The sequence below is a fragment of the Poecilia formosa genome, unplaced genomic scaffold (assembly GCF_000485575.1).
Source record: "Poecilia formosa unplaced genomic scaffold, Poecilia_formosa-5.1.2 Scaffold212, whole genome shotgun sequence".
Taxonomy (NCBI): domain Eukaryota; kingdom Metazoa; phylum Chordata; class Actinopteri; order Cyprinodontiformes; family Poeciliidae; genus Poecilia; species Poecilia formosa.
In genome coordinates, this window is record NW_006800151.1 from 141,128 (window position 1) to 168,924 (window position 27,797).

The 27,797-nt window shown below is 39.2% G+C and overlaps 1 protein-coding gene across 11 annotated transcripts; it reads left to right on the forward strand.

Annotated features, from left to right (window-relative positions):
- The first annotated feature begins 210 nt into the window (after positions 1-210).
- On the forward strand, positions 211-27,233 carry mpp3a (MAGUK p55 scaffold protein 3a). Of its 11 annotated transcripts, XM_016679452.1 has the most exons (22): positions 5,933-6,087; positions 11,048-11,176; positions 12,773-12,835; positions 12,914-13,032; positions 14,481-14,558; positions 14,894-14,974; positions 16,013-16,150; positions 16,223-16,304; positions 17,731-17,816; positions 18,099-18,173; positions 18,270-18,466; positions 19,667-19,755; positions 20,459-20,476; positions 21,510-21,551; positions 21,912-21,926; positions 22,492-22,557; positions 23,001-23,156; positions 23,244-23,324; positions 23,415-23,508; positions 24,448-24,556; positions 24,756-24,884; positions 25,691-27,233. In XM_016679452.1, exons 3-22 carry the CDS (start codon positions 12,799-12,801, stop codon positions 25,868-25,870), a joined length of 1,872 nt encoding a protein of 623 aa, XP_016534938.1. In that variant the 5' UTR covers positions 5,933-6,087; positions 11,048-11,176; positions 12,773-12,798; the 3' UTR covers positions 25,871-27,233. The 11 variants fall into 11 exon arrangements, with proteins under 11 accessions (XP_016534939.1, XP_016534938.1, XP_016534937.1 ...); XM_016679453.1 differs by lacking the exons at positions 5,933-6,087; positions 11,048-11,176 and adding an exon at positions 211-318; XM_016679451.1 differs by lacking the exon at positions 11,048-11,176.
- Positions 27,234-27,797: the final 564 nt, after the last annotated feature.

Genomic DNA, 27,797 nt, shown 5'->3' on the forward strand with positions numbered 1-27,797 from the left:
CCCTAATGAGGCTCTTTCTCTCAACCAGGTCACGGTTTTCATCTGTGAAGGAATGCATTGTGTTGTGGGGCCATTACCATCCTGCCAAGCGCTGCTCCCATCTGCAGCTCAGTCCATCAGTTCACAGGCTCAGCTGACTGATCGATAGACCACTTAGCAGCCGTGAGGTACACACTTCCCAGTCATTTGACCTGCAGGAGCCGTGGGGATGGGAACACAATCAGATAAGCATTGAGCCGCAGAACCAAACGCGCCCGACTGACAACTTAAGGAACTCCCCTCGCGCGTCCAGACAGAAGCAGAAGCTCGACAGATCAGGTGTCACAGCTGTGGTCGCAACCTCATGCAGATAAAATGTGGCTTAATTACTAAGGGTTATAAAAAGAGGAGAGTTAAACACATTAAGAAGAACAGTTTCTATTCAGGTTATTTACATGACATAGCAAAGCCAGATGCAGGAAATGGTTGCACTGCAGGACTTTAGTTCATTATTTCAGATGAACAATTTCCTAAACAGTTCAGTAAAAGAAATAATGATAAATAATTGAAAAGTTTTTGTTAAAACTGATTGTTCTTGTGAATGTGTCTGGTTTTAATCTTGAGTATAATTTGATTGTTGGACTGCTGCTGCGGAAATGTGATTCTTGACCCAAACACAGTTTGTACATAATAAATAATGACATTTCCTGTCAGTTGTAAGGCGTTATACACGATGACAATTAAATAATGCAGACTTAATGAGTTTTACCACTTTTCAGACAGATGATATTTAACTTATTACTCATAAAAAAATGATAAAAAGTTCTTCATTAAGTTTGATGTCATTAAATTAAATTTATACAGTGTTCTGCAAATGTTTCTACATTTGGTCCAGCTACAACCTCATACACTGATCTATTTCATTGGACATTTTGGTGAATAAACACTTTTTGGTTGTAGACACATACATGCTTATTTGGACAAAATGTTTGACAAATAAAATATAAAGTGTCTGGTACTTTACTCCATCTGAACCAATATTTTGCTGAACTACTTTCCTCTCCACCAGCTTTCAACACAACAAAACAGGAGTGTTTTCACATCTAAATACAGATATTCAAATGGAAATAATAGACTTTGACTAGACCATTCTGGGTATGGTGTAGGTGCTTCTCTGATTGACCCAGTTTTCTATAGTTTTGCGTAGTGCATGGCTGATGAGCTGTTTTTATTTGAATTTTCCTGATGATTAATAGTAACTACTTTCTTATTTTAAAGGAATTTACTTGATTCAGAAGTATTTTCTTATAAATTATTGTTTAGGTTAATGGTTTCCACATGTAAAATAACTTTCAGAAATTATTCAAATTTGTTACATTTGTAACTTAAAACTCAGGATTTTAGGTGTATTTGAGTTCAAAGTCTGGGGATGTTTGTGATGCCGACTCCAGACCAAATCCTGGCATATGAAGCAGAAGACGGTTTCCAACCACTTGAGTTTACACAGTGATACTGACAAACAAACAATCTCAGAAATTTCTGCCAAAACCCCCAGAAAGGAAGCTGAAACCACCTGCTCCTTTCTCACTTCTGAGAGTGATCAGACCCTCCCTCTCCTCCTCCTGCTTTTCTCTGAGTAACATTGCGGGCCGTAATTCACTTTGTCTAATGCAGCTCTGCAGCAGCCACTGAAGCGGTTATGAAACATTTCCCAGCACCAATGCAGCTCTCAGCCATAACTCCTTACTTGTCACTAAAACCACCATTTGTTCCTTTTTAAACTCTGCACCACTACTGAGCAACTGGGACATTTTAAAAACTTCATCTCCATGTACATGTATACAGTAATTTGCTTTCCTGGTTTTCAGTGTGAATCATCTAAATGTTCTTTGAGGGTGTTTAGATTTTGTCCCTGCAGGACAGCAAAAATTGTTTTTTTTCTTCTTTTTATAACCATTTTGCTCGTTTTAAAATGTCTGTTGTTCTCGTTCTGTTGAAAATTCACTTTGGGTTAAGCGTTAGTTGTCGGATAAATGATCATCTATCTGACTCTGAAATACTTTGTTGTACAGAGAAGTTTGTTGTTGAATGGATGACATGAGTTATTATCATCATATGCTGTTTTCATTCCTTTTTAAATATAATTGCTGCTTTACACTGTGGCTTAACTGATGGTGTTACTCAAATTTGTCTTGTCACAGACAAAAAACGAACAAAAAACTGAAACTTTTTGCTTATAAGATGGTTCTTTTTTCCTATTTTGTCCCTGGGACTGTCACTCTTGAGTAGATTAGCAACTTTACTAAAAAAAAAAGTAAAATAAAAAGATATTTCTGTTTTGCTCTAGAAGTAGTATATCCCAGATTCTCATTGTATTATTTGTTGTCTTTGTTATTCGCAGCGGATGAGAGTAGTCTGAGGTCGTGGGGAACTAGGAGTGCCGTGAGAGAGAGAGACTAGAGAGGGCAGACGGGCAGTAATATTGACGAACCCGGGAGGCTGAGTGAGCAGCGAGAAAGACGTGGCGCCGGGCGGATATTAAAGGACATTAAGCCTCCTACTTCCAGTCAAATGGCAGCGATTTGCTGAAAGGGAGAGCAGTAAATATGATAGCAGTTAATATCATACAGAGAGGTGATACCATCCTCCCTGTTAATCTGTCTCCACTCAGAAGTGTTTGCTCAGCTGCCATTATTTTTCATTTCCTTTCTCACCAAAGGCTATAATAACTCACCTGCGTAAAAAATGCATGTCTTAGTTTTACTTCAAAACACATACTTTATGACCATTTTCTCTGTTCTTTTTCTTCATTGAATTAATTTTGCATTCATTAGGCTGATTCTGACAACTCTGAGAACTAACGCCTACTCTTGCTACATAAATATGTAAAGATATACAAAACAAACAAATCTGATCAAAATTAGAGCTATTTGAAGACCCAGACTCTTTGTTTTTAGACATGTCATGTCTTTAAAGCTTGGTCCATGCTTTTCATATTGCTACACAGTGTAAGAGAAAAAACTTTATCCTTAGGGTAAAACTTAGGGTAACATTTGCATAAAGGACCTGTTTGTTAAAAACTAATTACAGCATTTTATATTACTTTTTCTCAAAAATTGATGTTTTTCTACAACCTTGCAAAGTAAACGAATCATTTTAATATAATTTCAAAGTAAGTTAGAAAGTAGGAAACTCTACTAAAAGGCTTTGTAACCATGCAGAAAGATTTTACTGGAGATTTTTTTTCTTTGTTGCTGCTCCTGTTCCTATAAGGAGATACTCTGTGTCCTCCTTCCTCCTGGGTTATTATGCATCTCCAAATAGCTCAGAATAATGGCTCTCTGTCTCTGGCATAAACTCTATTATCTGATGGCAGCTCTGTCCATTTGGCCCCTCCAGAGATGGCTGAACATGCAGAGACCCAGTTTATGGCCTATTTGTTGGGTCAGCAGGCAGCTTGGACCTCCAGCTCCACCCATTGAAGTCAGCAGCATCAGTCTGATCTTTTTCCTTCTCCCCCAGAGGAATTGAGCAGATGTCGCTGAATCAATTTGGTTAAGACCCATAATGACCTCTAAATCACTCCAGTGTTTGTGGTGTGTAAGAGTTTTCCCCCTCTTCACTGCACTGCAGTCATAGCTGCAACAGTTCAGAGCAGTTTATTTTTGATTCTGTCCTCATTTTAATGCAGCCAGTACATAACAATCAGCATCGTTTGTAGATTAGAAAACAAAAACTCTGAACTTTACAGATAAACCAAAGTGCCTTATGAATAAGAAAATGAGTTATACTGCAGTGTTTTTGGTTGGTCTCCTACCAAACTGTAAGTTTTGATAATAACATTAGGCCAGTTAAAGGTGTTAATTATCTCTTTATAAAATCAGAGTCCGTCCTTTAAGGGAGTTGAGTATTTTCCACCTTAACTTATTCTCTCTGAGAATACGATCCATCTCAGGAGAGGTAATCCTGTTGTAATCAGTATCGATCTTTTTCATGAGATTGTAATCTGTTCTCTGCGAATGGAGCTTCTCAGATAGAGCATCTATAATCTGTTTTTTAAAGGCAGAGCCTACATTTCTTTCCTCCTGCTTTCAGGAAAGTGGTCTGAGTTTGCACTCTTCTGAAAATGTTAGCAGTTTTTAATTTGAGGGTCATGACTGGGGCTGTTTTGAAACATGTAATCAGCAACTGAATGAAAGAAATTCAAGGATTCACAGATAAATATTTGAACAAATATTACACATTTTTAAAAAGCTTTCTGAATTTCTAATTGAGTAAAATAATCATTTGTATTTTGGACTAAGATGTACTGACAGGCAGTCAGACAAAAACCTTTAGAGGTTTTATAACCCACAGTGACATAAGTTTTATTACTTCGCTTAAGCTGCAAATTTTTGCAGATGTTCAGAAGGCGCGGACACCTCAGCTGTTCTCTTGAACTGTATGAAATGAAATGTACGTTTGCAGGATGTTTGCGTGTTTCTGTTCACCTCTTCAAGCCTTGAGGTTAGAAGCAGCCTGATCTTGAAAAGAAAGGGTCACAAAAACAGCCTGGATCCACATGCGATTACCATGCGGATGACGGAGGGTGTGTGTCTTGGAAGGGAGGGTCGTGACATCATTAAGATGCCGTGTTTTGCTGAGAGAGCTACATGCAGCCAGACAAAGAGGGAGCAGACGCTCTGTAGGTGGATGTGGGCCGACGCAGCCCAAGCCTCAGTTCTGCCAAGAGCAGCCAATCAGATCAATTCAAAGTGAAGTCAGCTAAGTAAAGGGCTGAAAGGATGAAAACAAAGCTTTGTCTTCCACAAACTCAGATCTGACTTGTTTATACGAAACGGAAGGAATCATTAAATACAATGTATTATAGTGTATATTTGATTTCTAGCTTTCACACTTGTAATTCCAACTTTATGCAGACTTTTAAAAATATAAACTTATTGGTAAAATAAAATGCAACCTATCATGCAAGCATGTTTTTTTTTTTTTTTGTTTGTTTTTATGATAGTAAATGTTTGGGAAACAGGATTTGCTGCTGAATTGGTGGCACTTATGAAAAGCTTGAGAACTATTTGGTCTATAGTAAATCTATGTAAATCTTGCACTTGGTCATTTTGAGTAATGATGACATGGCAAATATGGAAGCATTTTATTTTCCCACAGTAAACAACTTTCAGCAGGTTGTCCGGCAACTTGGACTTAAAAGCTCTGTGTTTGGAGCTATTCTATGCAAGGAGATTTTTGTTGTATTGCATCTTTATGCTGATGACACTGTACTTTATTGGCGTGTTGTTCCCTTAGTACTTGATCATCTCCAGTCTGGCTTGAATATTCAGTTGCTTTTGTTAAGTGAAGCTTAACAAGTAGAACAAAAAGACAATAGCTGACATTTTACTACAAAATTATCTAAAAAGTGAATTTGGGATTCTGGTATTTAACAAATAAAAATAATTTGGCAATCCAAACTGACCAAAAACAGGAAGGGGTTGATCTCATTGAATTTCAAAGGGTGAGGAAAAGGCTGCAGTGTATGTTGATATTTGGTTTCAATTGAACAATAAAGTGCCAAAAACCCCAATTCCACGATCACCTTTTTCTTCTTTTTGCAACAAAATGGCTTCTTTTTTCTCTGCACATAATTTTCAGCTTGTAATAGAAAAACCATCACATTCAGCTACTGTTTGGTACATTTTTATCACCAGTTTTAATTTACTAGGAGTGTATTTGTTTGATTTTGTGGTTGAAATGCTATCTTTCTGAGATCGATACGTCGATGTGGCATTTATCTATTTTTAGCATTAATATGAAGGATAATCTTCAGGACTTCTGATGCGCTATTTGGCCTTTTCCTCTGCTTTCGTGAACAGAGAGCATCAGACATGAAAAGGGAGGAGAGGTGGGAGGGGCTGAGAGGCAAAGAGGAGAGAGAAAAGGGGAAGGAGGGAGCAGCCACTCAGCAGCAGGTTAGTGAAAGCAGCAGCCACAGGAGGAGGAGGAGGAGGAAGAAGTAAGCAGGAGGAGAAACTGGAACGAGAGAAACTGTGAGGCTGCAGTCAGGAACGACACAAAAACACAGGCAGGGAGGTGGAGATCCGGAGAGAAGAGAAGGTAAGAAGGCTGCGTGCATTTTCAGTCAGCATTTGCTTGTTTTCAGTGTGAACACCAGGCATCAGCTGTCCGAAGAGGCTGGGTGGATCTTCTATTCAGTGAGCGTTCCCCCCCTTTCTTTCTCCGTCTGCCAGCTGACGGCACGCTGTGTGTGGAGAGAGCAGAGTGCTGTAGCACTGCAGAGAGATGGAGAAGAGCGGGAGGGAGGCGGAGAGGGAGGGCAGCATTACACTCTACAGATAAGAGGAAGTAGAAACAGATCTGTGAGGAAAACCAGTGGAAACAGGAAGGAAAAAACTGCCTCTGCTTTTCTGTGTGGAAACGATGGGTTGCGAGGAGAGAGTGTAACCCCTTCAGCAGCTGTCAGCATCAGTAGTTTCCGTCCATGTTGGAGATGATATAAGTTTGGGTCTGGCCACACCCTCTGCGAGATGAGATTAGGCGATGGGAGGCTTTCGTGGCTGCAGATGAGTGAGGAAATGTGTGTATGTGTGTAAAAGGCATGTTGGATGGTGGCCAGACATGCTTAGCGCTGCCTCTCGTTCCTGTCAGGGCAGTGGATTAGCTGCATGTGAGCGGCGAAGAGAACAGCCAAGACGCTCAATCACGAGCAGACTGAGACGTTGTCACTATCAGATCTGTCCATGTGTGGACACTCATCACCCACTTTCCTTTTGTTCTTGTTTACAGCCGTTGTTTGGCGGCTGAAACTGAGATGCTGAGTATATTATCAAATTGTGTTGTTTACATCCTCAGTATAACAGCATGACTGAGCATTTGTTGTTTCTCTGTCCTCGTGCTGAGGAGTTTTCGCAGAATACCAGACTGTGCACTGCCAGTAAGAATACATTTTAAGAGGATGCCTGTAATAATTCCTGAACATACGCACCAGCAGCATAGCTGACACTCCAGATGGCACAGTTTGTGTTACTAGCATATTTAGATATACACAGAGAGGGGCATATTAGCAGCACATAACAACAACAACAAGCTGCATCACAGGCTGGTGATTGACTCCAGCAAACAGAAATACATGAACGGTCAGCCCCGTCCTGTACTGGCTTCAACATCCCCCACCCTGAAATTACTGATGTTAGTGCGAGACCATCTGCTGTGATTTAACCCCATTCTGCACAAGTTACTTTCCTCCAGCCTCAAACTGATTTTATATACAACAGAAGCATGTTTATTGGTTAAATCAGGAAGGAATTATGTAAATGTTTTGCTTGGAAAAAATAGGTGTCAAGTTTAAAAACGACCTACTTTTGTACTTTTTCTAGCTTTCTTTGTTTCATCAACATGATAATTCGTAGTTATGTCCTTCCTGTTTGATTCCTATAAGCAGTGGTGGGCACTGCTAACTGAAAAGTTAGCTGTGCTAACTCTAGAGCACATTAGTTCTGCTAACGCTAAGCATGAACACAGCACTTAACACAGAAGCTAATGCTAACGCGCTAACTTCAATTCAAATTATAACTGTCCTTGATAAACGACAATCCTCAAGCACCAATTTAATTTCAAATTACAATTTATATGTTCTATAAGTTCCCCTAGATATTGTATTTGTTTGTCTTGTTCTTTTTGTCCATGTTTTATCTGCTTATTGTTTGAAAAACCGTCTAACTACTTGAAGAATTCAGTTCAACGGAGATGTTGAATTTTGTTAAAAATTCAACATCTGGATTTGTCTTCAGATATTTTAAGTGGTAATAAATTCTGATAAATTAGTCAGAATTTATCTGGGAAAATTAATTTAGGAGAAGCTAAGTGTGCTAACCATTTTTGAAGTTAGCAAAAACGATAACGTATTAGATGAAAAATTAGCCCAGCTATTAGCGCATCAGTGGATCAGTGTACCCACCACCAAACAATGATGTGAAGTATTTGTACCACTTAAATCCAGATTTCTGTTGTTTTCCTTGTTTTTTTATCTCACTTAAATGTTTTGTACCAAACAAATGTTCACATCATAAAGTAGAGAAGAGCATTTTTAAATTATTTTCTTTCAACCTGTCCCCATCTTGAAAACAATTAACTGCCTTCTTGAAACATAATTAATTAAAATTTGTAAATAATCAAATTTTGACTTTCTTAGTCACACATAGAGACCTGATTAGTGTATAACTGAGAAATCACTTTACATAGTAGCGTGCACAGAACATAAACAAGTTCTGCCTGAAAGTGTCTTGGTGTAAAATGGAGAGCTAATGTAGCCAGAGACATGATTCATCTGAATTTTAGCTAAATTTTTCAGAGAAAACCTGACGTTTGATAAAGGCTGTTATCTAATCATTGGACTTCTGAGCTTTCTCATGTTAGCATGAGCTGCAGATAAGCCTTTAACTAGATTAGAGGCAGAAACATCATTTTTGATGGGAACAAAATCCAGAAAGCATCATCTTTCAGTTTATTTCTGGATCAGTGACGTCTGTTGCTTTGATGTTGGTAATCATTCTGATGTGACGGAGCGTGGAAAGCCTCCTTTAGAGAGAGAAACCTAGCCTGAATCCTGTACGACTTCAAAGATTCGCAACAGCCGAGGTGAGAGAACATTGTTCAAGTCAGTAAGCATACATTTTAAAATATATATTGTGGGATAAACAGGGCAAGTTATATACTGCTTTGGTTAGAGATTCGTATCCATGGATACGAACATCAATATTGGGCTATTCATGTATTTGAGCATCATAAAATGCAAAAAGGATTTAAATTTGATATTTCTCTAATTAATGCATGTTCAGTTATATATATGGGCTCAACTGCACGTCTTTTTGTTGCCATGAACAACCTTCTGACGTTTAAATGACTGGATATTTGACTGCCGTTTAGACATAGACCCTGCTTTCAAGCACATTTTTCAGTAGGGGTTTTATTTTGATTTTCTTACGTGAGATCAACATAAAAGTTGTTTTGCATAGCAACCAAATTACTCACATTTTGCTGATGGCATCTGTTAAATAAAACTTCACACATGAAATTAAAGTAACTGATTTCCGATTTAATAGTTTTTACTAATAGACACAAGGCATTTATGGAAACAAAGTGCGAAAAGGGCGATGTCATTTAAAGAGTGAAGCAGCAGTTTGTGCCACATGACTGTCATTTACAGGGACGTTTCTTTCCATCATGTTTTAGTTTTTCCTCTTTTTAAGAGTAGCTTCCTACAAATGACACAATAACAACCTTGAACTTTTTAAATGTATACTAGACATCCTCCTATTTCATATGAAAGGAATCGTATTAATTTCAGGATGCTTATTTTAATGTAAAGTCAGTTTATTTTTCAGTAACAAAAGAAATAATTAGTTTAACTGGTGAAAGGCTCATAGGGTATTTCCTGAAAAGGATATTTAAAGATAGAGTTTACAGGAATACATTTAAAAGCATTCATTTAGAAGAATAGTTTATTGAGCCTCTGTTTTTAATTTATCTACATCACTTCCCTACCATGGCTCTCGTTTAGTTGTTCCCATGGTGACCTCATCATCTCACTGATTTGGCAGCAGCATTGTTGATGTTGTCTTTGTCCCAGAATGAACTCGGCATCAGCATAGTGAGCTGTGACTCTGTTTTGATTGTTCAAAGAAAACACATCCACATAAACATTAATTATTCAGAAATATTAGTGGACCCCAGATTCCAGCTCATTAAATTTACAATAAGACCCTTTTTATTTTTATTTTCTGGATTTGTCTTCAGACATTCTAAGAGGTAATTAAAGACATGATTAAATGATGATCACTCGCAGAGAGATGCTTCTAATCACTGATGAAGGTGAGGCTAAAATCTATAAAAGACTCTGCAAAGTTGATCGAGGGAAACATAAATCTGTCTGGTAATCAAGAGGAGGAGGAGGAGCTTCCTCCTCTTCCTGTTACAATTTAAATCACAGGACAACATTTATATATCTTAATGCATATGCTTTTTCCACTCCTTTTAAATAGAATCATTTCGGCAGCAATAAAACCTTATGAAAGACTCAAACGTGAGCATGACGTATGTGAAACTTGCTCATAATCATATGATTAATCTCCCGTTTTACTGGGAGGTTCTCTGCAATATAAAACGTCATGCTTTAAGTAAATTGGCTGTATCGTGTATTTTCCAGGGACATGGTGCCATTTTATAGCACAATCGTGTAACTAATTTGCCTTCATCTGTTCTAAAAATTATTTATGTCAAACATGACTTAGAAGAAATGTGACTTCACCATTTGACACCTTTAAATTGGGCCTCTGTCTCTTTAAGAAGCTCCTGCTCTTTTCCGACACTCCGCCTTCAGCACAACATAACAGTGCTGCTCCATTATGCTATTTACAACCATTCTTAGTAGCGTTGAACTGAGAAGTAGTTTGTCTGATGAGCAGCCTTCTGCTTACAAGTTGTTGTTTTTTTTTTTTACCTTGCTCCTAACTTCAGGTAATTTGCGCTGAATGATTTTAAGCAAATTAAATTTAACCTCAATCCTGAACCAAGGCAAAAATTAAACTGGAAATAAGTCAGTTTGTCTGACATGCATTTTTACTCCTCATCACGCCTTAAACAATTTGAATAGTTAATATTGCTTTGAACTGATATTGATACTGTAAATACTTGAATTGAGTAGATGTGGGTTTTTCATGCCTGTATTGTTCTGAACAGAAACTTTAATCCAGATGTAGAAAAGCTGCCTGTAAAGTGGCAGTGCACCTCAACATGCTGTGCTGCATATCCATGTTGGTGTTTTTAGGTTAAAGGCCCTGAGAATACAACTCTGCTCTGGTAACACACTTACATCTGTCCTGGTTTATGACACTACAAAAAAGTTTGTATTGAATGACCTGCAGGTACATTTTTTTTTTTAAATGTCATGACCATTTCATGTTTCTTAGTGAAACTCATTCAGTTCAGGAGCTGCATTGGCTTTTGCAAAGAATATATGAACTATTTTCTAAGCTCAGAAAGTTTTATGCATTTTTAGCTGCTAAACAAAGAAACAGGAGGAAACCGAAGTGGCTGTAGGAGTTCATCCTGTAAGCGCTGGGTTGCTCCATCGATCTCCATCCGTCTGTCACTGTGCCGGTGTGTCCTTCACCTACTTTGGCTGCAGGTGAGGTGATCAGAGGACACGGTCGAACAGCAGTCTCGCTTCTGTCAGTCTGACCCACGGCCAATTTCCAAACGTTAAATTGTGACGTCTAAATCTCTTTTAAGTTATTTTTTAAAAGCATTTTTATAATAAATACAAGTATCATAGTTAGCTGATTGTGCTTTAAAGTGGCACTGCCCCTTTAAATCAGACTTGTGCTGGCCTCTCCAAAATATAAACTTTGTTATCTTTAAGCCACTTTGCAGCTAATTTGTCAGTGTTTGCTTATATTATCCATTTAAAGGATTTTTTTGTGCCCAAGCTTTAACTTCCTGGCTGATATCCAGAGACATTGCTTCAGTATTTATCTCTTGTTGTTTCCTAACTGTCTTTTTTATTTAGAAATATCTGGTTTCTACAACATAATAAAACTCATTCGGCTTGAATTTATGATTATTATATCGATTGATTGTTCAATTAATCATTATAGAACACTTTTCACACAATCTAATATAACACAGAGTTCTTTTACAGATGTTAAAATGAACAATAACGCAAAACCCCTTAAAAGTGCTTTAAGTAGATAAGAAAAATAATTTTACAAACTACAATACAATGTCAGAACACAATCCTAAATGTAGACAGACCTAAACAAAATAAACAAATCAAAATTCTGAAATTCTAAAACATTTAAAAACATAATTTATTAAAGAAACAAAGCAAAATGTCGAACTTTGTTCCAGACTCATTCCTGAGGCCAAAACATTAGTAAATACGGGATTTTCTCTGTACTGTTCTCTCTGTGCTGCAGTTTTCTGCTGCCAGTCATTTTTGGCACTGACTCATTTGTCCATGGAAGAAATATGGTGGATATTGAGCAGTGTTATAGTTATTGATCAGTAGGAGGCTGCAGTGATGCAGCAGTCACTCATGTACTTTTCACATAGAAATGTGGCTCCACAGAGACGAGTTTGAAAGTAGTAAATTCTTCTTAGTTTTTGACTTTACATGAAGTGAATTTTGCAGTTTGTAGTGCAAATATTTTAGAAACATGTTTAGTTATAAGCGAATCTGCCAAGAACTAGTAGTTTTTTTAAATCGATATTAAGGAGTTATTGACTTAAAATAAGCTCATATTTCTTGCTGAAAAATTACTTGTAAGTTAGTTTTGTCTTATTTCAACTAAATTAAGATATTTGCACTACAAACTTGACCAAAAATATTTAGTAAGATTTAGTGTTTTTACAATGAACTTTTCATACTGAATCTTTGAGGTGAAGCACATTCATGTCTCTCTCATACAGTGAAGATGTTGCGCTCTTTAGGCAGACTGAGCTCCAATCAGGAGCTTTTCTTTCAGGTGTACAACTGTGATTTATAAAGGTTTTTAACTCAAGCTTTGCAAGAGTGTCTGTGATTAATGGCACCAAAAGCAAGTTTTACCTGTAAGCATCCACATCTACACCTTTACAGAGGAGGTGGAAGGAAAACTAAAGCGTATAAGGAGAGCAAATATGAGAAACAGGTCTCTAATGTCAATGCACATGAATTAAATGTTGTGCAAAGGAGGTGGGTGAGACAAAAGTTGATTAATATTTTCCTCTTCCCTCCCCTCAGGTTTCCCCTCCTCACCTCACTGACACATGAAAGAAGCCATGCCGGTTCTCACAGCAGGAGCGGGTAAGACGACAGCCGGCGTGCCGTACGGCGCTCCGTCTGCTCGGGTTCATGTCCATGATGTGTGTCTGTTCTCCGTAGGACTGCATGAAACGTTGGCCCTGCTGACCTCTCAGTTGCGGCCCGATGCTAACCACAAAGAGGACATGGTCTTCCTCAAAGACGTCTTCAGTGAGAGGAGCTTGGGATACCTCATGAAGGTGAGAAATCCTCCTGAACAAGACAGTGTTTTATTTTTGCTTTGAATTAAAAGACCATCACATACATTTTCTGTAAAAAGTTTATTTCCAATGCATGATCCTTCTAGATCCCATTCTTAAGTAATAAAGACTGAAAGAGCAAGTTTGCCCATTGAGTCAGGTATTACTGAGGGGAAGGAAACATCTGCCCGGAGAATCTACGTCAGTGAAAATGTTTTATTCAGCAGTTTGAGGTCCTCAAATCCCAATTTTCCAAAGCTAAAATTAGATCCACCAAGAGTAGAAAGTAATCCTGAGGGTCCAGTTCTCTGGAGACCTGAGAAGACCTGGCGACAGACCTGGTCGGCCATAATGCCGGCGCTTCACTCATTCTGTGTCTTTACATTTCCAAAATCATCAATTTACCCACCAATGTTCTGATACCGCTGCACTGGTATTAAAAAACTGTAAAAAAAAAACCAAAACAAAAAAAAAAAAACAACAACTTTTTCTGTAAAACAGCCAATAAAAAAACCCAACAAGTTGAAAATGTCTTACAAACACTAAGAAGAAGAAGAATGTGATGAGGAGGTCTGTGATTTACTCCAGGAATTCAGTAGGACAACAGACTATTTCCTTTTTTATGACAGTCTAGTTTTGAATGTGGAGCATATTTATAAGAAGGGCAGAAAAATGTTTGTAAATGCAAATTTAATGTTATACAAATTAATTTTTGAGTTGAGAGCAAAACTTGTCAAGTAAGTAACTCTGAAAGTCCTTAAATTACTTTTGATATTTTGTCCAAATACTCTTTTGAACGAATGTGTTCTCAGTCATTGCTGAATGCATTGTGTTTCTTTCCTTACCAATACTGTTGTTGTCTAACACTCCTGTCTTCCACAGGACATGTTGGGAGTTATGGAGCTCCCAACACATAAAATAAAGTTTGTTGTTTTTCCCACAGAGCACAAGAAAAATACTGATTCTGATTTCACAATATAATCTTTTTCTTTCCCCAAGAGTTCACTTTTATTAACTTTAAAGGAAAAAGGACCTGCAGGGCTGATGAGTTATTTCTCCTGAGCAGATAAAACCCTCATTCTCACAGTTTGGACTGATGGTTTCTGTCCAAACTGGTGAACAGTGGAATAATATTTTTTCCCCAGAGGGTGGACAAAAAAATATTGAAGCTTTTTCCTTTAGTAACTTCCCAGCAGATAGGTTTACGAGTGTTTTCAGCTTTATTAGCTTCCCATTAGCTTTCCAAATGGAAAGAGGGTGTGCTAAGTTTTTTCCAAGGCTACATAAAAATGGTAGTTTGATTTTGTCCAAATTTTGTCCTTTCCATAATTTCTGGTGTGTCTTCTGTAATAATATACTCTTCTACCCATCTTTGTTTAAGTTATCATGTGTGAGGTTAACAATCAGAGTTTAACCCACAGCCTCTGGAAATATTTTTCTGTCCACAGATTCACGAGAAGCTGCGGCAGTACGAGAGGCAAAGCCCCACGCCGGTGCTCCACAGCGCCTCCTCTCTGGCTGAAAATGTAAGCTCATCTCACACACACTCCATAAATTATTTTCCCACTTGAACGCAGCTTTCAGCCTCTGTGAGTTGGCTCTTGTGGAGTAGCAGTGCAAGTTTCAAAAATGAATTTTAATGTTGCCAAATGTGCTGAATCATCCTGCCGCTCCTCTAATGAAGCCTAACATCCTGCTTCTCTCTTTGCTCACATCAGTGGGAGGAAAGTGCTGACCTCCGTTATTTGCTGCTCCTCTTTCCGTCTGTTTGTCTGTGTAGCAGTCTCTAATTACTCCACAGTAAGCCGAGTGAACGTCGTTTGTGTTCAGCTGCATTTAAAAGTTTCTGGGGGTTTCTCAGGTGGCGGAGGAGCTGCAGACTGGACCAATGAGCACAGAGGAGAAGGAACTGCTGCACCTGCTGACGTCACCACATCTGAAGGTAAACACAATCAGCAGCTTCTGTTTTCCAATCCCAACAACAGTGCTTCCATTTTTAGAAAATTCATTTGCAGTAACTTTGCATTTTTACACATTTAAAGGGGCAGTATTATGTAAAATTTACTTTTTTGAACCATGCAAAGTTATTCCCACACCAGAAACATACCTGGAGTGTTGATTTGATTCTTTCATGCATGTTTGAGGATATGGGTGGACCGTCAAGACGCAGCTCCTCCTCAGAGCTGAAGATTTCAAGCTTCAGAGCTTCCACCTCAAAGATCAGCTCTCTCCCACAACTCCACTACTCAGTTCCTTCAGACTAGCCAGGAGTAATTAGCAAACACCGGCAGAACTCATTATACGTGCTACTTCTCAGTGCAACGCTGGTAAAGATGTTATTGAAGGGTTAATGTAGGATTGACCTTAAATGACTTCCAGAGGGCGGAGTTTCAGAAAGAGCAGGAGTTTTTAAAGAGACAGACACCCAATTTCAAGGCGTTAAATTATGAAGTCACATTTCTTTCAAGTCATATTTGATATACAGCTCTGGAAAAATTAAGACAACAAAAAATTATGAATTTCTCTGATTTTACTTTATATAAGTATATGTTTGAGTAAAATGAACATTTTTCTTTTATTCTATGAGTTACTGAAAACATGTCTCTGAAATTCCAAGCAAAATTTTTGTATTAACAGAAAATGAGAAATGGTCAAAATAATGAAAAAGATGCAGTCCTAACACAAAGAAAACAAGTTTATGTTCATTTAGAAACAACAACACTGATGTTTTAACTCAGGAAGAGTTCAGAAATTAATATTTGGTGGAAAAACCAAGAGGTTTTCAACGGGGTTCAGTGCAGTGAGCTCTTCATTTTTTCCAGAGCTGCATGTATAGCATTCTTACAACACCTGAAGGTAACACACTTACTAAATTGTGCTATGAAATTGCACTATGTGGCTGGAAAACATGTATACTGCCCCTTTAAAATAACTTTTATTTCAGCAGCAGGAGTTTATTCTCTTTTTTTAATCCCATCAGGCTGTCCTCTCAGTGCATGACACCGTGGCCCAGAAGAACTTTGACCCTGTGCTCCCGCCGCTGCCCGATGACTTCGAGGATGAGCTGGATGAAGAGTCTGTGAAGATTGTCAGACTGGTGAAGAACAAGGAGCCTCTGGTGAGTTGCAACAGGATGAAGAACCTGCAGGAGAAAGGCGAGAACTTCTGTCAACTTTTGTGTTTTTGTCAGGGAGCAACGATCAGACGGGACGAGGCAACAGGAGCAGTGATAGTGGCGCGGATTATGAGAGGAGGTGCTGCAGATCGAAGCGGTACGTTAAGATTTAAAGTTTTCTTTTGGCTTATAATAACTTACTGTGCTTTTCGTTGAGTTCAGGTTGAAATCCAACTTTTTTCCTGTTTATCTTGAATCAGTGAATTATTTTAACTTGACAAAAAAAAAAAAACTAGTTGCTGAGCAGGTAAAATTAAGGACACAGACACTCAAATGTTTTTGTGGTTAAACCACAGATTCAGAGTATTCCTGCTGTTCAGAAGAGTAGATTACACTGTTTCGAGAAATGGAACAAGATTGTGCATGAAGCTCAGTAATCTGAGCTGTTATTGATCCATGTTTAGTTTGCTTAGTTTGTCAAATCCTGAGTTTTTTGTGTCAAATGTCTGTTCTCTAAACCTGCTCACTTTCTCTGAGCTCAATACAACCGACAAAATTAAACAGGCCTGAAAATCAGAAATTCAACCGAAAAAAAAAAAAAAAAAAAAAAAAATAAATATATATATATATATATATATATATATATATATATATATATATATATATTTAGTTTATTTGGCAAGTTTCCCTGAAAACACTATGTAAAAGAGTCAGTGGTTGGCATATTTTACTGAAAATATTGGTCAGATTTTTACATACTTGATAATGCAAATTATTTATTACTGCTTAAAAGTGATTAAAAGTTAGAGTATAAGGGATTCTAAAATTAAAAGATAAGATAATAATAGTGAGCACAGATGAGGCTCCTCTAATTCTAAAAACGGCAATAAATAAAAATTACATGCAAAATAAAAGCTGTACTTGTGGATCTGATTTTCTTTTCAGGCAGGATGATGATCAGAGTTTCTGATCAGCAGGGAAATGCCACTGCATTTCTCTTTTTGCAGAAAATGAAATTGAGAAGAAAAAAAAACAAATATGCAGAAATACAAGGGCTGAAAAACAAGAAGCTGTAAAGACAGAATGATCAAAGTTGGAAGGAGAGAGACGCTGCAGCAGGAGAAACATGAGAGGTTCTGAAACACAAAGCGCTCCATGAGTCAGATTGCATCATGCAATACACACTTATAAAGATTTTCACGAAATATCAGCCAGACACAAGTGCATGCTGGGTGCATCAACCAATTAGTTCCCATATCCATGAAATTTTAATATCCTCTTGAATTCTTACAGCATTAAAAATGTGTTGCTAGTGTTAAGAAAAGAGCTGAGGAGTGTTGCCTGCTGAATGCATACATAATGCATGTGTGACCGTATGATAATGTGTTCTCTGAGCCTCTTTGCCCGGAGGGAATATTGATCTTCTCTCAGATTTGGTTTCATTGTTGTGGCTGCAGCTGAAAAGATGTGGAGGATAGAAACCGCCGGAGTCTGTTGCTGTGACAACCAGACAGATGTTAGGATACGACTCGACATGGACGACACTGGACTGTTTTTTTTATTTTTATTATTACTTTTTACAGGTTTGGTCCATGTAGGAGATGAACTCAGGGAAGTAAATGGAGTTTCAGTGATCCACAAAAGACCCGACGAGATCAGTCAGCTGTTGGTAAGAAGACCACGCATAATATTATGCATTCTTGTGAAAGTTTTCACCAAGGAAGTTGAATTCAGGCAGGAAGTAACCGCTGTCAATTACTTACCGTAAGTACTTGATGTAACATGAAAAAAACAACAGAGAAAATGAAAATAAAGATGGAATTTCTTTGCAAAAAGTCACTGTTAGGAATTACAAATACTTCACTAAAAGTATATTGACCCTAAATTTTGATCCAAAATAATAAATTAGAACTGAACTTCATGTTTTTCTGCCCCTTATTTTGTGACTTAGTCCCAGTCCCAGGGCTCCATCACTCTAAAGATAATCCCAGCCATCAAAGAGGAGGACAGACTGAGGGAGAGCAAGGTGAGATGAAAACATGACCAACTGGATCTGCATGTACTTTTATTTACATACATTGAAATAAAAGTAGGCTCATTGAAGCTGTTCTGCAAACCCCAGGTTTACATGAGAGCCTTGTTTGACTACACCCCTCTGGAAGACAAGGCCACGCCCTGCCAGGAAGCGGGACTTCCCTTCAAACGGGGCGACATCCTGCAGGTTGTGACGCAGGACGACCCCACATGGTGGCAGGCCAAACGCGTGGGAGACAGCAACCTGCGGGCCGGACTCATCCCGTCCAAACAGTTCCAGGAGAGGTGAGAACGCCCAGCGGCTCCAGCGCTGACGGATTCACCCGGACTTCGCCCGTTTATTCCATTCGTTCGTTTGTAATCCCTGCAAATCCACGTTCATGTGTTCCACTGACAGAGGTCAGCTGTGATTAGATGGAGCATCAGAGAAGCGGGGGGAAAAATAAGCAGAAATGCAGCGTTGAACGGGCGCATGCTGATACTGTGAGTGTCATAATCCACCGGTGAGATGATCTCAGCAGGGAGGTGGCTGCCAAACTCTGCAGCCGCGGCTGGATTAACAACAAACAGGAATGTGGAGAAGAAAATATACATACGTGGAGTTTACATTAATCTTAGGGATTAAACAATGAGAATACTGGCATACGTTTTGATTTATAATAGAAAATTACTGAGTGGGTTTTTAGAGCGCTTTTCTCTATTTGAGGAAATACTCATCTTTTGCTGAAACAAAAGTACAACAGATGATCAGCAGTATCTACAAGGAAATAAAGAAATTATATTTTGTTACAGTTTTTTAGGTTATCTGAAAGTTTTTCTTTAGACTTTGGTAGCTTTCTCATTATTTTTTCTGTTTAAAAAACATGAGAACAGTTGACAAGTGGAGGAAAAAATTGTCTGGAATATACTTTGCAGGAATGTCAAAATTAAGATTTTTGTCCCCAATACTTAACTTACTGCCGATTCTCGATCTTTGTCTGATACGTCATTCAAGTTAATGAAATTAATGTTATTTTTAGGAGTAAAAAACCTTCAGTTGCTGAACTACAACACAGTACTTTCATTAACTGAACTGTCATAAGCAAAGATCTAAACACTGTTGTCATAAAAAAGCATAAACTTCATGATATAGAGACTAAAACACCGACAGTGAGAACAATTAAAAAAAATAGTTTGTGTAAATAGTGGAAATGGAAATTTATGGATCAGTCAAACTCCAAAGGTAAACTTCTAGAAAGCTTCAAAAGATTAAAAATATAAAGCATGAAAAAAAAAACAACAACTAAAAAACCATTGCTTTGTCCTCCCAGTTCTATTTAACTGCTCAACATGACATACAGCTGTCCTGCGTTACTGAATCTGGTAATCCTTTGTGTCATAATCTGTCAATGTTTGCTCTGTCTTGTATTCTTGACAATCCCCTCTTACTTTCTGCTTACTCTCCTCTCTGCCCTGATGATTCTCCGCCTGCCTTTATCCTCTCTGGCTCTATGCTGCACATCCCTCCAGGCGGCTGGCCTACAGGATGAAAATGGGCACGCTACCGAATCCAAAATCCCCTAAAAAGCCTGCTTGTAAGTTTCTGCTTCTCAGGATTTCACCTCGCCATCTTCCATTTTTACATAATCCCAGTTGACAACCAGCTGCCCCCACCTTTACCTCTTCTTTTGTCACTAATGTAATAATATGTCTGATAGATGTTTATTGACCTTCATTGATTTTTATTGCCATTCTTCTACCTTTGTTCCTGGATCCACCAGCATTCACTGTTCATCCCTTGGTGCAGGCATGTTTTTAAAGGGATGAGGTAGAGGAGGGATCGCAGATATGAATTAATCTCTTTAATGTTCACTCCATCTGGCCAAGTCCAAGTCGTTCCAGACAGCAAAACAGCAGATGTTCCCTGCATCAATAATATACCACACTTCTCACCTGATGCAGTACACAACATGCAAACATGGAGAGGCTGTTTTGTGGTGCATTAACTGTACGCCATCCCATTACGCCTGGACCGCAGGGAGACGGGAGCTTAGCAGGATGCAGCTCACCGTTCTACTTTAAGCAGCAGCAGCAAACCTGCAGGGACTCTCCGGTCCTCCTGCTCAGTTCATTCAACCAAACCCTGACATAAGCTTTTAAAATTAGTGTCTCCCTTCTCGTCTCTGATGTCATCCTAGCGCCGTATGTGGAGCCTGTTATCAGCTGTCATGTATATAAAATCTGGTTCTTTTTCTGTCTTTAATCCTGTTTATTCTTCTTTGCTGCATTCTGCATCAGCTGAAGGATGCGACAAAGGTGGGTGAATGTGCAGCCACACTCTCATCCATCCACAACAGATCATGAGGCCTTAAAGGTTGAGTGTGTTTGTGTGTGTGGGTGAAAGGCGTTGGGATTTCTGCAGCTTGAAGCTTATTTCCTTCCCTCCTGCTGCTGGAGCATCATGGCAGATTCTTGTTTACTGCAGCAGGTGATGCACAGGTAGAGAAGCATCACTGGAGACATGAGCTCAACCAAGCAAAAGGCTGATAGGCAAAAATAGAGTCTCTTCTCTTTTGAGTAATACTTCTCTTATTTTCCATTTTGCAGTGTGTATTCAGCTTTTTTTTATGTGAAATAAATTCCAGTAAATAACGTTGAGTTCTGTTTAGATTTTATGAGGAAAAGACACCGAGCTTAAACTAGGGATGCACCTTTTAGTATTTTCAGTTTAGTATTGACCGATGCAGAAAAACGGTGCTGAATCGACTTCAAACATTTGTTTTTTGTTTTTTTTAAACGCAGACATAAATGTAGTGAGTTATACATCTGTGTGACAGTTCAGCACCAGTACAACGCACTTACATAAATCAACATGTAAAAACAACACAGCTTTAATTTGTTCAGTTAGGAGTAAAACAGCCAATGTAAAATAAATAATAAGAAACTGAAACTGGTTGACTACTTTGGTCAAACAAGTAAAAAAGCTGCAACAAACCTTTGAAATGGTTCAGAAAGTGAAATTAGAAATTCTAAATGAATAAAAAATGTCATTCAAAGCACAAAGCATAGACTTAGACTGAATAGATCCACCCTTATGTATCAGGCATATTGTCATGATTACCTGATCTAGATTTCCTTTCATTATCAAGACCAATTCAGATATTGATATCGGATCGGTGCAGCTGTAGATCATTCCTCCAGCAACGCTGCTTCTCCACCTGGCTGTCTGCTTCCTGTTGGGCCTCTCCTCTCCTCCACCCCCAGCCCATCCTCCCTCCATCCTCTTTCATTTTTCCAGGTCTCTTACCCAATGCTTACCCCCTTCTCTACCTTGCTTGCCTCCCAACAGAGGACTGTGACTGTGAGGGCTATTTCAATGGACAGTACATAGGTGAGAGTGTGCACATCTTTCTCCGACTTGCTCTTGCTCTCTGCTTTGTTTGCCTGCTGCAGCCTGGCTGTGTGCTGCTCCCCTTTGGGCTTTGGGTTGGGGTCACAAGGACTTTTTTTTAGGCTGATTAAGAGTTTATAATGTGACAAAATGTAAAAACATTTCAAGGGGGTTTTAAGTCTGAGGTTAAGTTGCCTGGGTTGGATATTGTCAGGGAAGCACAGACCCTTTTTGCCAAATCTAGAAATGGTTAATTTACTAATATTCAAATTTTATGGAAACCAGGCTAAATTCTGAAATGAAAACTAGTTTTTTTCATAAAATAATGCACTATTATTACATTTCATGTATTCAAAACAGAAAGCCAGGGAATGGGTATGTATGATTGAGATGCAGTCTTCTCCTCAACGTGATTTTGTGGAGCTAATGCATTAGCGTCCTCTGTAGCTCTCCCTCCTCCCTCCATCTCCCTTCTTAAACTTGAACGTCATTTGCTCTCCCGCCCTGCCCCGCTGCCCGAATGACGCTGAGCTCATGGCGTGACCTAAACACAGCTGAAAGCCTGATGCCACACATTTGCTGTGACATGAAACACCCTAACGACCCGTATTCGTGCTTCCTGTCGACCTGCTTGAAGCTGTAAACCCTCCCTCCTCTTCCTCCTCTTCCTGCTGTCTTTGCCTCAGTGTTTGGATCCTCCTGAACCCCCCCTTCCCCTGTGCCCTGCTTCTAGCTAACTGCCCCTGTTGTTGTGGTCAGTGCGCTGCTCCACCCTTTCCTCCCCTCCCTAGAACCAGCTCCCCTTCACATCCTCCCCCACCCTCATGAGGGCCCTCCTGCGTTGGACGCATTGCACACTCAACCAGGCACGTTTGTTGCTCGTTCACCTTTATGTGGAGGTGTGAGGCTGGGTTGTGTGATGCTCTAACACCGGTTATAGTCTCTTCTAAGTGTAAAGCAGTGGCGCCCTCCTGTGGCCAGGTGTTTTCCTGGGAATTTTATTCAGGTACAGTGGCCGGCTCAAGCATCTGACGGGGGGAGGGGAGTCCAGACCGTTCTGGCCGTGAGAGACCCTGCGGTTAATCCCTGTGTTTCAGTGCGGGGTCTCCCTGGGCCAGGCTGTCCTCTGTGTCCTGCCTCAACACTGTAACCTCTTGCAAAGCAGCATGTCTTGAACAAAAAGTGACCGATGTTAATATTGTCAATGAAATGTCTTTGTTAAAAGGAACCAAAACTTGCAGGTTTTGGTTAGTTGCATGTAATAAAATTCTCTGAAGCATGAAATCTCAAAATTCACACCATCAACAACTTCTTCTGATCGGGCATATATGCACCTCGACAAATGTTTTGATAATGCATGATGCTGAGATTGTTCGTGATGCTCAAGCTGTGTGTGAGGAGCGGTGTGTGTGTGCTCCAGCTGAGCAGAGCTGCTCCTTCTTGCTCTAGCTGGTTTACGGAGAAGCTTCCGGCTGAGTCGTAAGGATCGGCAGGGATCGTCCGGAGAGGACTCGGAGATCGGAGAGACAGACTTCCTGACCTACGAGGAGGTGACCCGCTACCAGCACAGGTCTGGTGAGAGGCCGCGGCTGGTGGTTCTGATCGGTAAGTCAGAGCCTCTAAACACAGACTCAGTCTTTATTTATGACATGCAAATATTACCACAATATGTTCTCAACATCTCTCTCCAAGGTTCGCTTGGGGCACGAATCAATGAGCTGAAGCAGCGAGTGATAGCTGAAAACCCACATCGTTATGCTGTAGCTGTTCCACGTAAGTGTCAGCATTTTTACTCTGCGGTCCAACAGAATCGAGCAACGACAAGCGAAATGTTCCCTGTTCTTTTTGTCAATGTTAACACAGATACTACCAGGCCTAAGAAACCTCATGAGAAAGACGGAGTGGAGTATCACTTTGTCACCAAACAGCAGTTTGATGCAGACGCTTTAAACAACAAGTAGGTTTTTCCTGCATCAGGGATTTTTATTTAAACATTTATGATCCTATTTTTTTTAAGTTGGTCCCTATTAAATTTTTTTAAACAGTTAATGTCTAACATACAGTTAAGAACTACCATGAAGTCTAGGTTAGGGCTGAAACTAACAACTCCATTCTCAGAACTGCTGCAGCCGTCAGGTTGATGCTATTTTATGAACCTTCAGGCTGTTTCGATGTTTACATTTGAGGTGTCTTAAGTATAAGAACTGGTTCATAGTTAAACCACCTCAATGTTTTGAAGTATTATGTTCAAAATGTTTACAGCAGCTCATCTGAAACCATGACTTAGTGTTTCTGTTCAAAATAAGGCAGCAAATAGCATCCATAGCATGTTTTCATTTAGACAATAATATTTTTGCCTTTGACATCAGTTGCTGAGTACATGCTAGAGATTGGGATGTAAGCCTGCAATGTAAACAAGTCAAGAAATATTAGATTTGACTTAGAATCAGGTCAAGACTTGAGAAAATGAGTGTGTGCTACCATGGTGATTAGCTATGCTAGCTTTGTGCACAGGGGGCGTAATCTGTTAATGTTTGATTCATTCACAAACTCAGAGGTAAAATGTTCTTGATTTAAATTCAGAAAACATTTCCATCTTTTTAGCAGAACATAAAATAATTTTCTATGCTTGTGGTTTTGCACAGGAGGATCATTTGCAGAGCGTCACTTCCTCTATTGGCTTCTTTAATATCCACCCAATGCAAACATAGCAACAGTGTAAAGGTTCATAGATAGTTTACCACAATCTCATGTTTAGAAAAAGTGTACTTTAGCTTTTCTCAAGCTAGCTGTTCACTTCAACTTCTTTGTCTAACTGATCTGAATTTATAAAAATGGAAGAAACCAGAACCGTCATCTACTCTGGGTAAAATATCTATTCTTTTTCCCCCCATAGATTCATAGAGCATGGGGAGTACAAGGAAAACCAGTACGGCACCAGTATAGAGGCCATCCGCTCTGTTCAAGCCAAGAATAAGATGTGTATAGTTGACGTGCAGCCTGAGGTGAGAAGGATGGGGTTTTTTTATATTATTTTTGAATGTTCAGAACAGATACCAAAATATTCTATCATAACATGTCAGAATGAGTTACACGCTGCAGTCTCGTCACATGTGTTCAGCAAACAGTTTGACATTTCCCTCTCGACTTTGCCGATCCGCCTCTTCTTCCTGACCTCTGTGTGTAAATCTGTCTTCACTGCAGGCGCTGAAGAGGCTACGAACTGGAGAGTTCAAGCCATATGTTATATTTGTCAAACCTCGGATTCCCGAGAGCCGGCGTCGCCGCAGTGCGGCCACCTCACCAGGAGGGGGCGAACACGGGCGCCTTACGGTGAGTACTGCTCATATTCAGGAGCCCTTTTAATAAGCTGGGCAGGATTCTTCACTTATTTTATAACTTTGACAAGTGAATAAAAACAGCACAGATTGATTTGTATAAAAGAAAACAAATTTAATGTTTGACACAAATGTGCAGTGGTATTTTTATCTGCAAGAGAATGTTGAAGTCATACATTATATGCTTATTTGCAATTGTTCTACAAATCTTAACTACATAAAAGGTCCTGAACTACAATACACTAATTTTATTAGGAGTTACTTTCTTTTTTCTATATAAGCAACTGTAGAGGGCTAAAGTTAGTGGAGCCATCTATCTTGCCTTTATTTTTCTGAATTCTCTATTTGTTTCAAATATTAATTGTGCAGAAGAAAATACAAAATGGATTCCACAGGGTCCTAAAAGTAGCTCCTCAAGTGACAAAATGTTTTGTATTTTTTGTTGCCTTTTGGTAAGGACTACGTTGAAAAAGTTTTTTTTTTAACTCAGGTTTTTATTCCAGTAAAATAAAGACTGAATAATTTTTTTAAACACTAGGAGTAGACAGGAAAACTTTTACAATGTGATCAAAAATATGTTATATAGTTTCATCATCATGGCACACTTCACTTAATCCAGCCTGGATCTTATGATAGATTCATTCCTCACTAGTAGAGGATTTTCCGTCGACTCGTTACTTTCAGCAGCTGACTGAATCAGTCGTTGGCAGGAATGTTTAGGCTAAGTTCGGAACTTGGATTTTCAAGTGTAATTTCAGTCCTGCTGAGTGCGTACCACAGCTATCTTTTCCTCCTCCTCAGGATGAAGACCTGCAGGAAATGCGCCAGTCTGCCGTTCAGATCGACCAGCAGTACGGACACCTGGTGGACCGCGTCCTCATCAAGGAGGACTCGGCCAGTGCTTGCGCTGAACTGCGCGGCATTTTGGAAAGATTGGAGCGCGATTCCTTCTGGGTGCCTCTGAGCTGGATGCGGACCTAAACGCAATACCCACAACCCCCTGGAAAGTCCTCTGAAGCATCCAACCCTTGCACTGGTCTTCTCGTCAGCCAATACCTCTACACCCCCAGGCTGGTGGCCAGCCCAGAGAGTTTACTGACCGAGGGCCATCTCATTTACAGCAGCACCACAAGCAGACGAAGTCAAAGAAATACCTCAGTTTTGCAGCAAGGCTGACCATTTGATTGCCTAATTTCCCAAAGTAATAAATAGTTTTGCATGTTACGTTTATCCATATTTGGTTTCATAATTACCAACTCTTAAAAATGTGTATATTCAGAAGAATTTCTACTTACTGAATTCGCGTCCAAACAGAAGAGATCTCAGTTTTCCTGAAAGACAAACATCTCAAATTAGATCACTTCCTTTTAAAAGTCTTCTGCTAAAGTTTACAGCATGTAGAATGCTTTTAATTTGCACAAGTTCAATTTTGAACCTTATCTCAAACATTTTATTCCTCACACCGTTGAACTTTACAGCAACATATCAGCTTTTAGTAGCATGATTTTTTTTTTTTAGTTCTACATCTTTACTAAACAGCAGCTGCTGAATGCTTCCAGTTTATTCCTGCTGCTCATGCATCATGTACAGAACAAGAGCCTGTCGCACAATCCACTGCAGAGGAGAAAGACATCTGACAAGTCATGATGCAGCTTAATCACTAAGCTACTAATTAAAGAAATATCCAGATGGAATGCGGGGATATTTTTCGCCGAGCTGGTTTTAGAAAATGCATGTCGACAGTTTACTTACTCTCAGATGTAAAAACTGTAAATGTTACTCCTGGTGTGCCAACGAACGATGTCGTAGCACTTCAATGCAACCTGTTTACCTTCGTCATTTTGACTGTAAAAACATTGTGCACACATTTTCTGTGGATGGATGTTGCGGTTTGTGCGTGTCAACATACGTCAACGTCGTCCCTGTTTTGCAAATCGGAATGGATTTTGTACAGTTTCTTGAATATATCTGTATTTTTGGCTGAAGAACAGATGTTTGAACTGAAGAACTTTTTATGCAGAACGTCAGTGGACCTTGTTTTTGTTTTTTCATAACTTAAACACCAGAACAGGACAAGAGGGGAGGAGTGTTTGTAGCAACTATGAGCTTTTCTTTGGCATGCCAGTACTATATTAAAACTTGAAAGATCTGAACCTACTGACAATGCAGATCAGGAATAAACACATTTTGTGTTGAATGTGAGCATCAAACACTTTCCATATTTGTTAACTTGTTTTTGTCACATGCGACGGAGTTTGAGCTGTGTGAACTAAACCGAGAATGTTGACTTTGTAACTTGTCATGTACAAAGTGCCATAATAAAGGAAGCTGACTCAAACTTTAATTATTGTATTGCTTCCTTAGAGATTTTACGTTGTAATGTTTAATGTGTGCTTTTACCTTGGCTCCATTATAGACTCCAGTGCAGTCAAATGCATCAGAAACTCTGCCAGAAGTCCTTGGCTCGGGGTTTTAAGAGTTCTCCCCCCGTCAGTTATCTCCTCTGTCCGGGTTCTGCTGGTATTTGGCCCTGAGGACAGATTAATGTCAGAGTGACAGAAACCTGGCAAAGACTTTGAAATGCTCAATACAAAACAAGAGCCGGCCAACGTTAACCTGTCTTTCTTAAAACGCAACCTTTACTGTCAGAAACCGTACATTTGCTCTCATAGGTCAAAGGTCAGCTTTTTGGTGTTTCTGCACTTTAATATTGACTGCAACTAACTTACAGGTGCAACGCAGAGATTTAGTGACATCTAGCTGTGAAAATGCAAAACTGTTTAATGTCACAGGAAGAAGAATTAACATTATTACTTCTTTGATTTAATCATTCACGGAAGTTTGTGCAAACAATAATATAAACATCAATGTTTTTACTGACATAGTTATTGCATTAATGACAGGATGA

Bases quoted from the DNA above. Each gene is read 5' to 3' on its own strand.
- mpp3a (XM_016679453.1), top strand. From the start codon at position 12,799: ATGAAAGAAGCCATGCCGGTTCTCACAGCAGGAGCGG. The intron at 22,558-23,000 runs GTACAGTGGCCG...TTCTTGCTCTAG, and splicing joins TTCCTGGGAATTTTATTCAG to CTGGTTTACGGAGAAGCTTC. The intron at 24,557-24,755 runs GTGAGAAGGATG...TCTTCACTGCAG, and splicing joins TAGTTGACGTGCAGCCTGAG to GCGCTGAAGAGGCTACGAAC.